The sequence below is a fragment of the Chondrus crispus genome, genomic scaffold (assembly GCF_000350225.1).
Source record: "Chondrus crispus Stackhouse genomic scaffold, scaffold_350, whole genome shotgun sequence".
Taxonomy (NCBI): Eukaryota; Rhodophyta; class Florideophyceae; order Gigartinales; family Gigartinaceae; genus Chondrus; species Chondrus crispus.
In genome coordinates this window covers 40,985-54,003 of record NW_005179245.1, presented here as the reverse complement: position 1 = coordinate 54,003, position 13,019 = coordinate 40,985, and the positions used below count along the sequence as shown (strand labels likewise).

At 50.6% G+C, this 13,019-nt stretch overlaps 3 protein-coding genes; all 3 read right to left on the bottom strand.

Moving 5' to 3' along the window:
* Nucleotides 1–745, bottom strand: part of CHC_T00000052001 (hypothetical protein) — a 1,419-nt gene extending 674 nt beyond the window's left edge. Inside the window, exon 1 of the mRNA XM_005717854.1 lies at nucleotides 1–745. This exon is cut by the window's left edge and continues 674 nt beyond it. Coding sequence (XP_005717911.1) covers nucleotides 1–745 — 745 coding nt within the window.
* Nucleotides 746–1,111: 366 nt separating this feature from the next.
* CHC_T00000051001 (hypothetical protein) lies at nucleotides 1,112–1,543 on the bottom strand. The gene has a single exon (XM_005717853.1). It carries the CDS (start codon nucleotides 1,541–1,543, stop codon nucleotides 1,112–1,114), a length of 432 nt encoding a protein of 143 aa, XP_005717910.1.
* A 2,739-nt stretch (nucleotides 1,544–4,282) lies between these two features.
* Nucleotides 4,283–7,832, bottom strand: CHC_T00009280001 (WD40-repeat containing protein). XM_005717852.1 is given in 2 exon segments: nucleotides 4,283–4,328; nucleotides 4,329–7,832. 1 exon segment carries the CDS (start codon nucleotides 7,830–7,832, stop codon nucleotides 4,329–4,331), a length of 3,504 nt encoding a protein of 1,167 aa, XP_005717909.1. The 3' UTR covers nucleotides 4,283–4,328.
* Between the last annotated feature and the right edge of the window lie 5,187 nt (nucleotides 7,833–13,019).

Genomic DNA, 13,019 nt, shown 5'->3' with positions numbered 1-13,019 from the left:
TGGTGAGCGCGTGGTCATCGTGTTGAGTATGTGGACCACGGCCTGATTGTCCTCCCTTACGCGGAGATGGGTCCCCTTGCGAAGGTCGTCTGCGAATGCCTTCAGATTGTCCGTTACTGCCCTCGGTTCCAGAAAGGTGATGGGCTTTGTCCGCAGATGCGGATCCCAGAGTCCTTTTGCTTCCCAGACCCCTGGTTTCCCCATCCTGAGGAAACGCGGAGCGCGAGCAAGAGCAGCAGCAGCAGCGGGGCGGGGGCGAGGCGCGGCATGGCGGGGGTGCGGGAAGGGAGGGGACGGGAGAGGGAGGGGAAGGAGAGGGCGAGGGCGCTTTATAAGGAAAGGAGGGAAGCGGGGGTTGGTGCGCGCACGCAAGGTACGGAGGCGCGTGGCTCGCGTGGCTCGCGACTGGGGAGAGGGGGGGATGCGCTGCGGAGGGGTTGAGACGGGGGTTTTGGAGCGAGTGCGGACGGGGTGGTGGGAGATGTTGTGGTTGTGTTGAGGACCTCAAGTTGAGGTGTATGGAATGCGGTCGGGGCGCTGGTTTCACAAATGGTTTCACAAATGGTGAGGCGTTTGCAATGGAATACGTAGGTGTAAGTATTTTTGTTTGGTAGGCCACAGCTGAAACGTGAAACGTTTCAAGACATGGCGTTTGAAGGGCGCGTTTGAAGGGTCGCACAGCGGCAAGCTCCTGCATACACATTGTATAATGCACACGGTTTGCAGAGAAGATGCAGTGCATCATAGAATGCGTTTTCGGGAGGTTCAACACGCGACGCTGTTGAAACTTTTCAGAGGAACATGGTATCATTCCGCGAGACTAGGGCGCACGGCGCGGGAACCTTAATACGCCTTTGTCAAATGACCATTTCCTGAGACCGTTGTCCAACGAGCGTGAGACAGCGAGCTTAAGACAGCGAGCTTGAGACAACGCCTTGTCTCACAAGTTGGTTGTCTCAAGCTGGTTGTCTCAAAAAGCTGGTTGTCTCAAGCTGGTTGTCTCAAAAAGCTGGTTGTCTCAAGCTGGTTGTCTCAAAAAGCTGGTTGTCTCAAGCTGGTTGTCTCAAAAAGCTGGTTGTCTCAAGCTGGTTGTCTCAAAAAGCTGGTTGTCTCAAGCTGGTTGCCTCAAGCTGGTTGTCTCAATACGCGTTCCCCAAATGACCATTTTCTGAGAAAACGAGCTTGAAAGAGGACAGGAAAGAAAGTGCACGCACGTGCCATGGGCACGGCTTGCCGTAGGGGACGCAACCGATATCGCGGGGTCGTTGCGACCTTCTTTCGAGACGGGCGCTGGTATCCAAACGTCCAATCTCCCGCAGCGGCAACGGTACGAGAGTTTGTGCGTGTGCTGTGTGCTGTGTGCTGTGTGCTGTGTGAATCCCTTCGTATGACTTGCAGTCGCTGATCCCTCCGCTCGTTGGCCACCGGCCCCTCCAATACGGGAAATTGGAGACCCACAATTGTGGGGGGTAGAGAGGTATGATAGGGGAACAATTTTTGAGAAAGTTCCAATTTCCCGTACAGTTGATAAATGATTGGCCATGATTCGATCAGGGATCGTCAGAGTGGGGTGCTACGGATTTGACGAAAAAGGGGGGGAGCCGAATCCGGCTCCTGAGGGAGGATAAATGGGTTGGTGTGAATACGATGATCAGCATGAACGCTGGGCTGCTGCCTTCTATCTTTTCTTCGTATGTTTATGCCGCTTTAAGTACTACGCTACTGTGACTCTTCGTTCACCGCATCTCATCGTCGCCATACATGAATTGCGATATGCATTCCTTGCCGCAAGTTGCATTGCCCGCTTTTCTTCGCTTGACAGTGTTTTGCCGCTACCGTCTGCATATATATTCTTCGCACCATTGCCAACCGTTCGCATGCAGTTGTAATGTACGTTGAACGCTCTTTTCTGCCGCTCTTTTGTTTGCTACAAGGGTACGCGTCCCTTGGCGTATGCTTGTTTCATCTGCATTCCTCTAGGTGCTCATTCAGAACAACGACATATGTGTAATTCACAAGGATGCCGGTTGCTGAATGCGAGTTGCTGATAGCCTTACATTGAGACAAGGGTACATCTTGTTTACCGAGTATCGATCACGGATCTAATCGTAAGATCGATTCTCACAACAGTACTGTACTCGGCCCCTCTCCCCTGTCGCTCCTTGTGTAAAACTGAATCAGCCGCCTGGCGGCTACCCAAACTCTGACTCCGAGATCCGATCACATGGTATGACAAAGGGTTAAAAGTATACTTTTAAACGTAAAAAAAAAGGGCTTAATGCACTCACTGCACTGGCCCGCTCTTGACGTGGTGCAGAATCAACTTTTTGATTTTAATCTTCAACCTTTTGAAACGCATCAAATAATTCCCCCTTTTCGCTCTTCCAATCCCCTCCCAACCAACGGCTCCCCAACATTCGCGACATACCCTTGAACTTGAATGGTCGACCTTTATTGTAACTAGAAGGACTTGAACTGTAACTAGAACTTGAACTTGAAGGGTATGTCGCGAATGTTGCTTCAAGGCTTGAAGGGTACAGTGCGCGAAATTTGCATAAATATACCCCACATCATTGCGATAAAAGCACTCTTGACACTGCCTCGAGAAGCCGATAGGGCATCACCCATGGTACTTGTACGCGGCGCGTACTACGCGCGTGCGTGAGCGCGAATCTGAAGCCCATTTCTATCAAACAAAAAAGCACTCTAACTTATCCCCCAAAATGTGGGCCACCGCCTCCTTTTTTGACATCTCACAACTCTCAATCCAATCCCCTGCGTTACCACCTTCCCGCCTTCTCTTCCGCCCCCCACTCCCACGCACACACGCCTCCTCCATATAAGTACATATCTCTAAATACATACCTCATCAATTTTCCATTTTCCATTGATATTCAATTCACCCTTCACCCCCGTCCTCTTCGAAGCGTCCGCAACATTGCTCTCGCCTAGCTTTCTGTACCTTGCCCAAATACTAAATCATCTCCCGATAACCGCAGCATCCTGTGTTCTTCCTCACCTCTTTTCTTCTTTTTTCCTCTCACTACCCAACGTTCTTTCCTGCGCCCCACCATGTACCGTTCTTGCAACAACATCCGCCTTGATCCACCGCCGCGCTCCTGTCTTCTCCCCTACCTCCTGTCATCCCTGTCTCAGCAAATCACCGACGCCCTCCACCATGTCACCGTCTCACCTTTCATCGTCGTGAATGAGTAGATGGAAGCTCAAGTTTATCCTAAAACTTTTATGGTAAAATTGAAGAAAAGAGTTGCCCTCGTTTGCCACTATTCTTCTCACACGTGTGCACCTGTGCACGTGTGATCCTGTGCACGTGTACTCATCGCCTCTCAACATTGAGATTCGGCCCCCACCTTGACCCGGTCGGCAGCGCTTCTAAACAAACCCTTGATGCACTAATAACAACTTCCTCTACACTTCCTCTACTTCGCTTCTGTCCAAATGCTTGATGCCGCTGTCAACATTTCTTAGTCCTCTGTCTTTGAGGAGGACAAACCTTGGAACACCTGTTGCACGTCAGGTACGCTCGCATCCCTCTAGAGTTGCTTACTGAGTGACGAAAGGGAAGCACGTCGGTAGTTCATACATACACATGCACTGCAACGTCCATCAACCAACCTTCTCAGGCCAAACAAACACCCTCCCCACTACAGAACTTACAAACGCATTACTAATGGGTCGGGGGGCAAGCGGCCATCGCACTTCGACACTTACTTACACCACTAGTTTCATGATACCAACCAGATTGCTCGCCCCTGCAACTGCGACCCCGTGATCGTGGTCTATCTGCAAGCCTCTTGCATTGTCCAACTGAACCAAGACAGTCTCAGACCCATCCGCTCGCCTTTGCACAATTCCTCCGTCCCTTGCAAATATTTGTGATGTTCGTCTTGCGCGAGAAGCAGTACTCAAGTCTGCCGTCCTCAGGAACCGACTCGTGATTTCTCCCCAATCTTCTCGTAGTGACAGCAAAATGATACTGTTAAAGCGTAAAATTATGATGTTTACACTCAAGTGTGATGCATTGCTGTTGCTGTAGGGGCCAATCAAGTAGCTGGTGTTATGAAATTACAGAATATATGGGATCACCCTAAAAACGACCGAGTAGCTCGGGAAAAAAGGAAGCCCGGTAGTTCATACATACACATACATGGACTGCCACCTCCATCAAGCAACCTTCTCACGCATTCATAACAAACAAACAACCTCCCCACTACAGCCCACTACAGAACTACCGCGAACAGTTGCAAACGCATTACTAATGTCTCGGGCGCCAAGCGGCCATCGCACTTTGATACTTATACAACTAGCTACACAACTAGCTTCATGATAGCAACCAGATGGCCCGTCCTTGCAACTGCGACCTCGTGATCGTGGTCTATCTGCAAGTCTCTTGCATTGTCCAACTGGGCCAAGACAGCCTCAGACCCATCCTCTCGCCTTTGCACAATTCCTCCGTCCCTTGCAAATATTTGTGATGTTCGTCTTGCACGAGAAGCAGTACTCAAGTCTGCCGTCTTCAGGAACCGACTCGTGATTTCATCCCAATCCTCTTCCCTCCCGGTATGAAGTGTAATCCCTCTCTCCACGTCCCACACCCGCACGCTCTTGTCAATCGATCCAGATACCACACGTCTTCCGTCCCCACTCATCGCAACGCCCAACACCACATCCGTGTGTCCAACTAACGCCTCCCCGACTTGTGCTCCCGTCTCCACGTCCCACACCCGCACGCCCTTGTCATACGATCCAGATACTACACGTCTTCCGTCCCCACTCATCGCAACGCTAAGCACATGACCCGTGTGTCCAACTAACGCCTCCCCGACTTGTGCTCCCGTCTCCACGTCCCACACCCGCACGCTCTTGTCAATCGATCCAGATACTACACGTCTTCCGTCCCCACTCATCGCAACGCTCCACACCACATCTGTGTGTCCAACTAACGCCTCCCCGACTTGTGCTCCCGTCTCCACGTCCCACACCCGCACGCTCCTGTCAAACGATCCAGATACCACACGTCTTCCGTCCCCACTCATCGCAACGCTATGCACCCAACCCATGTGTCCAACTAACGCCTCCCCGACTTGTGCTCCCGTCTCCACGTCCCACACCCGCACGCTCTTGTCAAACGATCCAGACACCACCACACGTCTTCCATCCCCACTCATCGCAACGCAATGCACTCCCGACCTAGGACCGCGGAAACGTCTCAATACTTTCCTCTCCGATGTACTCCACACCCTTAACGTCCCGTCTTCATATCCCACAACAACATACCCCTTCCTCTCACAGAATGTTGCGCAGGTAGCTCTCGTCACGCTCGGGTTTTCTCCAGTCACTTCGGAGGTTTCACTTCCAATGCACATCCGAAAACATGCCCTCAAACTCCCACCCCTTTTGCGCCTGCTTGCTCCTAGCTCCCCTGGGCCCTGGCTCTCCGCTTCGAACTCGCCTTCTAATCGAACCATCTTCGTCTCCTTCTCAGCAGATTGCGTGCAAACTGTTACTTCTCCCCCGGACTTCTCCACCTGACATCCAAACACTGCACCCCTGCAATCTATGCCGACTTCAACTTTTCCAGTACTATCATACGGCAGAACAATCTGCTCCACCAACCTTCCATCGGCTCGCGCTACACACTCACTCATAGGCCGCACCCACGGCCGTGGTGCGTATTTCTCGATTTCTTCCAGGATCTTTCGCACACAACCTGATTCCCGTGCCTTGTGCTTCACTCGCCCATATAGTTGAAAGTAAATCCCGGCACTACTTTCACCACAAAACAGTACACTCAGTCGCGCAGCCCGCATCATCAAAACCATCCCATCCACTGCATCCTCATCTACCCCTACCCTTCCCACCTCCTGCCCACTTCCTCTTTTCCGCTTCAACTCTCCACTCAACCCCTTCACAGCTTCCTCGTATTGCCAAACCCCGCCTCTCTGTAGCACTGTCTTCACCCATCGCGCACTCAAAAATAGTCTCTTCAGCTCCTCTACACACCCACCCTGTCTCAGAACACGATATATGTTCTCGAAAACGTACTCCTCCCGTCCGCTCTTGCCCTCTCCATCTCGGCCCTCACTCATTGCAAGCAACCCTCCTCCTGCACTGCATATATCCCCCATCTTCTTATACCACTCTTCTACACCCTCCTTCTTCTTTGCTTCTTGCACCGCGAAATCGTGCGTCAGATCATGCACCCGCAACCCACCACAACCCTTCTTATACTGCAATTCTACTAATCCAACCCTTTCCATCTCCTTTGCACACCTTTCCGTCCACTCCTCCGTCTCCCACAAATCTCCAACCAAACACAAAGGTATCCAGTCTTGCTTCTTCATAACACACAGACTCCGGTGCATCTTTCGAAACGAAAATTCACCAACCGTCTCCCCACTGCTTCCCACATCCGCCGACTCCAGGATATCTAGTGACGTGTGCAATGTCCCATCCAACGACAAATATCCGTCCTTCGGACTCTCACCGCGAATCGTGTTACGCCTCTTCATCCTCGAAAGGTACGCCCCCCATGCTTCTGACACTTCTCCCTCCCATCTTTCCCTCATGTACCTCACACTCGTTCCGGCTACGTTTAGGGCAAGCGGCAATCCCCCACACATTTCCAGTATTTCACGCACGGCCTCCTTGCATCTCGCATTATCCACTTCCTCTCGATTCGCCTCACTCGCGTGCACAAGCATCTCAACTGCTTCTTTCCCTACATTCTCCCTCGGCTCGAAAGCAACCCGCTCCCCAATCTGACGCAGCTCCCTATCCCTCGTAGAGTACAAGAGTCTGCTCCTCCTTCCCCTGCTGCCCCCCGCAGTCTCAGCCAGAACAGACAACTTTTGAAGGATGTTCGCGTCTATATCATTCACCACCCATACATCATCAATGATGAACAGACACACATGCCTGCAAAACCACGCTTGTACCTTCGTTAACACCCTTCCAAACTCGCTCTGCTCTCGCATTTCCGCAGCCGTCTGCTTGCCACCGGACGCTTCCACAATCAGACACAGTTCTTCAATCAGCCGTCCCACGTTTCCGTCTTTCCCCAACGACATGAAGTACACTCCTCCCGAAAACTCTTCCATAATCTTATCGTCATGCGCGATCGCCCGCAGGGCACATGTCTTCCCAACTCCGCCCTGTCCCACTGCTGTCGCACCCACTTGCTTGTTCCTATCTCTCCGGAGCACAGCCGCTTTTAGACGCGACTCACACGTGTTCGGTAATCCATCGCTCCCACGAGAATCAAGCTTCACACATATCGACGCAGGATTATGTTCGGCTCTTATCGATGCCCTGAAGGTATCACCCGTACCTCCCCTGGTCGACTCGACGGCCGCGCTTACTTGTTGAATACAGCGGTCCGCTTCTTGCTTGACCGCCGCGCGAGTATCAATGCCCGTGCTTGCATTAAGAAGGCGATCGTGAAGGCGACACGCTTCTTGCTTGCGCGTCTCTAGGACTTCTCTATCTCCCATTGCAGAGGCGTACGCAGCGAGTTTCGCTTTTGGGTTGTCCAACTCTTTCTGCAGTTCTTCGAGGGACTTCAATATGAAGCTTGAGAGGCCCTCGATTTCACGTTGGAGCAAGCCCGTGTGCTGCGACGACGTTCCATGGATCGGCATGTTTTTCAACTCCGTGATGTCTGCCTGCAAGGTGGTATACGTGGTGAGCATTTCGGTAGAGAGCGATTTGTTTTCCTTGTAGGCTCCGTGTCGTTCGATGAGACTTGCGATGAGGCGGACGACTTGCTCAGCCGGGCCGGTGAGGCCCAAGATACTGTACGGATCAGCCATGGTGTTTGGGATTGGGGGGTGCTGTTCGAATTTGAATAGGCGGCGGATGCAAAGCGGCGCTTGCTCTTCTCTCTATCTCACTCTCTCGGAATCTTTTTTTCTCTTGTCGTTGTCAGTCGTTGGTCGTCGTTGTTCTTCGTTCTTGGTCTTCTCGCAAAGGGGGCGGGAAGGAGATGCTTCCACCCTTGGCGTTCGAATAAATGCAGTACATTCAGTGAGCTACAGCTTTTTTAGGGCAAGTGCCCGCTTGACAGTGAAATTTGGAGTGATTTCTTACATTCGTCAAAGGAGAGGGCAGCTGTACGGATTGTTGCTGCGGTGTTGGCACATCGCGAGTTTAGTAAGGCTGCTCTCGCGAGGCACAAACAAGACTTCTACGCCGGCAACGAGAGCTGGAAGGGACTCCGGAGAGGCGTATGATATTTCCTGGATGCACCCAGTGCTGTACAGTACTGCAGGGGCTTGTCCATCGGCATTACAGTAAACTTTACTGCAAAAAAGCCGCAGGACGGTACGAGTGCAGTACCTTCGCGGAGGGCACGTGTCCGGCCTGAAGTTTCCCCCAAGTCCAGTCATGTGCCGAGTGGGCAGCTGGACTTCGCTGGACACCGTCGCGGCGTGGACCGGTCTGTTCACAGACCGGTCACAGACCGGTCAAGCTCACATGTGTGGGATTTCGTTAGGAATTCCTTTAAAGAATTAGAAAAAGAGATTTTATTAAAGTGTCAATGGACAGGTCTACGACCGACCGACCGAGCCCGTGCGAAGTCCGTGCAGTCGGACAGTTTTCGCAGGCAGGCTCTGCGTTTTGACACAAACCTCTGGCCCGGTACGAACCTACAGTCCGCAGCGCGAGCCCTACTTATATAGTACTTAACCCTTACAGTATCATAAAGAAAGACAAGTTCTGACGCATCCAGCAATTAGAGAAATGGATGCCCCCCAATGGAGGCGCATCCATTTCTATAATTGCTGGATTTTGTTGTGAAACAATGTATGATATGGAGGCCCTCCATATCATACATTGTTTCACAACATGAGCTTGGATGAACAAGACAGAAAGCCTACTTACATGCAAAGTGAAGCGCGACTGTCTCAGCACATGCAGTGCTTTCCACTCGGCAGGGACGGCATACGTAGGTCGCCAAGATTCCCTAACAGAGGGACGGTCGAGCAATGAAGGACACATGCAGAGTCGGCGCCTGGAGCAGGAGGCACTCGTCTACATTGCGGACGTGTGCCTCCTACCTCCCCCTCCTATTGCATAAACCCTCCTGCCTTTCCCAAATACCCTCCTACAAACTCTACCACAAACATCATAAATCGACTTGCACCTTAAAATCCATTCTTCTCACCATACACTATTCATTGCACGTTAATTAAAATATTGTGCAAGTCTTTTGAGAACAACCACGTCATCATAGAAGCATCTTTGTTTCTACATACAGGGGGGGCCGCTCAATAGTGCCTACTTTAGTAGTGCCTCCCTCTATATAGTGCTATGGCTCACCCTCTGGCACAGGTTATCATACGCTCACACGTGTATCATCCGGCATGGTTCAGTACTTGTGGTTCCATCCAGAGCCAAGTCAGTAGTGCCCCCACGATAAGGCACAGCCAGTAAGGCACACCACTCACTTTGACAATAAAGTCACCGCCGTCCCCCCAGCCCTCTCGGGATCGGGGGTATCGGTGTTCCTGGAACCACAGGTTATGGGCCATACGCAACCGCTGAACACGATCCGTCAACTCCCAACAAACAACAACCAAGGAAGACGTTAACAGACGCGCCACACGCGCAAGAAGACAAGCCGCACTGCACGATCACACTAACAACACCAGCGATCGCCCCCGACTTGTCAAACAACACACAAAAATGAGCGACAGAGCCACCACACATGGCCACCTGCCCCAACTAACCCTCACAAATTTTACTTACTGGTACAATGCGCTTGACGTACACGCGCAAACGATCAACGCACAATCCGCCCTCCGCGCAACGACTACACCACTCACCGACCCAGCTCAACAAGCCGAACGACAGAAAAAAGCCAATCTTCTCAAGAATGCCATCATGCAGAGTTTGAGCACGGAGGTGGTACAACTCCTACCACCGCACATCCTCCGCTACGAGCCACATGCGATCTGTGCAACTGTGAAACAAGCCGTAGACACCTGCTCCCTGGAAAACCATGAGCTACTAGACGCGGAAGCACGCACACTCACGTTCTCAACCGATCAAAACTTCAACGAATACGTGAAGAAGCATCGTGATCTCAGGTACAGGATGCAAGTATCTGGGTACCCCAACAGCGAAGCTGAACGCACCACCGTGAGATACATGGTACAAGGCCTCGCGCATCACCCCGAGATGAATGCACTCGCCATGATGCTCGCATGTAATCCACCAACCACCATACGTGAGCTTACCAACCACATACACCAAGTGCAGCTCATCCAAAGCAACACACCTGCAGCACAGAACCAACAGGCATATCAGCAAACCAACACAAAGGGCAAAACTGCCACCAGACGTAGACAACATACCCCAAACAAAACGGTTAGCAAACCGCGACACTACGAAAAACCAACAGGCCACACAGGCCCATGGTTCCATTACCATGGCAATGTAACACACAGCTCAACTAACTGCTACGCGAGTAGAACAGCCCGCCGACTACCAGCCGCGCGAGCGAACCAAGCCACAGCAGTAGACACAAACGAACAATCAGACGACACCATCAACGACCTCACAGAACGCCTCCAATTTTTGGAAGATGTCATCGCTGAGCAACAGGACCCCAAAGACGGTAACAAAAACTTTATATTAGACTCCGGTGCCCACCCCACGCATCTAGCTACACCCACTGCAAAGCCCTTTTCCAAGTCAACCATTAGAACTAAATCACAATTTGTTGGATAGATACTGTACTCACATTACTTTTTTTAAAAAAACTTTCTGTGGCGGAACGCTTCAAATTTCGTTTTACGTCAAAAAATTAAATTTAAGCCGACGTTGGTATGAACACGCCATTCCGTTACAATTCTTGATACACTCAGATTGGCTGTCTAGGTGTTGCTTTATGTACGTTTTGCTGCAGAGCAGTGTTTTCTTTACAAGTCTCCCTGCTTTCGTAAGTGCCGGATTGAAAGAGTTTATCATGTCACAGCATCACTTCTGCTGCTTTCATAGTGCGTCTTTTTCATCGCTCAGCATTACCTGTTTTGAATCGTAGCATAGTTTATGTTGCTCGTCATCAAACTGATTTTTATCACTGCCAATGCCAGCGTACAATCAGTGCCTACATCGCATCTACGGAACTACAGCTACATGTTTTCATCACTTACCTTCTGTCACTCTACTTACGTACGGTACGGAGTATCCTCTCCCGTCTAGAATTCACAAGGTAGATATACCGGTATCATCAAACTCTGAATTATTCGTCCATCCCTCTGTCCTCGAAATGGACATTAGGGGATGGTTTGTACACACTCCTTTACCCAATCAAGCCATGCGAGGAGGGTAGCCATTGACTCTCCGCTGTATATACATCCGTGCACCATCCAGCACTGAAATGGAATGCCTGACGACTCTCTTGTCCAAATTGATCTCACATTTGGTAGACGGTCCTACTCTCTCCTGACAAACGTGGTATACCGCAACCCTTCGTACATCTGGTGACAGCATCAATAGCTGGAATGAATCAACATCCAACATCCTGTGTATCTGAATAGTATCCCGTGTACAATAGCATCTCATTCATACAGCCCATGGCTGGCCACTTCCCCGTTGGAGCACTGCAATGATTATGAAGAAATTGGGTTTCGAATCAGGGCACAGGCTGCTACTTACCATTTTGTTTGACTTTGAACGATAGTCCATATAAACTTGTACGACATTGGTTCCCTTAATGCAGTCGTGTCTGTACGGTTTTCCTATCTCACGTCCAGATTTTGTCAGTCTTACCCGTTTTGCGCCTTTGTAAAGTCCCATCTGTGCTGGCTGTTTTTCCTGCGACATTTGTGGATAGAAGGCATTCACCCAGCGCGTTGCATGTTGTAAGACATTTTTAATTGTCCCATTGTCCACTTGATGCAGTTCTATCAGTCCTTGGAGATTAATTACGCCTCTTCCTTTCCATACAGATTTTCTCACACCACCGAAGTTTGCAATTCTAACATCTCTGCGCATTTGTCTTTCCAATGCGGGCCGGAACAGCTTTAGTAACATAGCATCCGTCTCATCGATGAACTCTTTATCCCTTTCATTGTCCAACCGATCGGCGCCCTCGCCCAATAGAAGACGACGAATTCCTCTCTTAGCCTCAGATCTAGTAGATTCGTTCGAGTCATTTATGTCGTTGTACAGTGCATTTAGTCGGCCTTGCCAATCGTTTACGACACAATGCTCCACTGGCGAAATATGGGGATTTTTGTTGTTGCTCTGTGTCATGCATCGCTTCAGAGGCTGGTGCGCGGCTTCAAACACAAGTTCCATGAACTCCCTCGCATGTCCGAAACTTGGAATGGTGTGCTCGTAGAGCTCGATAAGTCTGTGGAGGTTCGGTTTGTCCAAGTATTTCCTTAGCCTGTTGTGGTTGCCGCACATCTCGTGAACAACTTGCACATAGCCCTTGGACATGGACTTGAGATTGGAGAAGTACTCCTCTTCGTTCCTTTGCACCAATTCCTCTGCATCATGCCCATCCAACTCCTTTTTGGGCCACCAGTACGTCAGAGCGACCAAAGTTTGCAGCTTCGTGAGCAGCTGTACAGCGTCAATCAAAATTGAATTATCATCGTTTTGTGCCATATGCACTTTCATGACAGGAACCGAAACTAATAGTACGCAGTATAGTTCAGATAAGCTCATACTATGAACAGCTTTCTTCTCTTTGTGAAATACCTCCTTCTGGGGGAGCAGTCCATTTTCGTGAAGATAGTTACATATACTCACGTCTACCTGTGAACGAAATTCATCTGAGGGTAGGGACACATACATAGCGTTCAATATGTTCTTCGTCAGTCCGGCGAGTAAGTGATCACGGGCCACAATGTTGCTCCGATATGGGTCAAATAAACCGGGCGCAACAAGGGTCCCTTCTCTTGTCCGCGGAATTCTGTTGCGCTTCAATGGTAGAGCACTCTGCAAGTATACCAGAGGGGCCTGACGCTCAGAAACTTTCC

Coding starts and splice junctions, on each gene's coding strand:
- CHC_T00000051001 (XM_005717853.1), bottom strand. CDS start 1,543: ATGGCCAATCATTTATCAACTGTACGGGAAATTGGAACTTTCTCAAAA.
- CHC_T00009280001 (XM_005717852.1), bottom strand. CDS start 7,832: ATGGCTGATCCGTACAGTATCTTGGGCCTCACCGGCCCGGCTGAGCAA.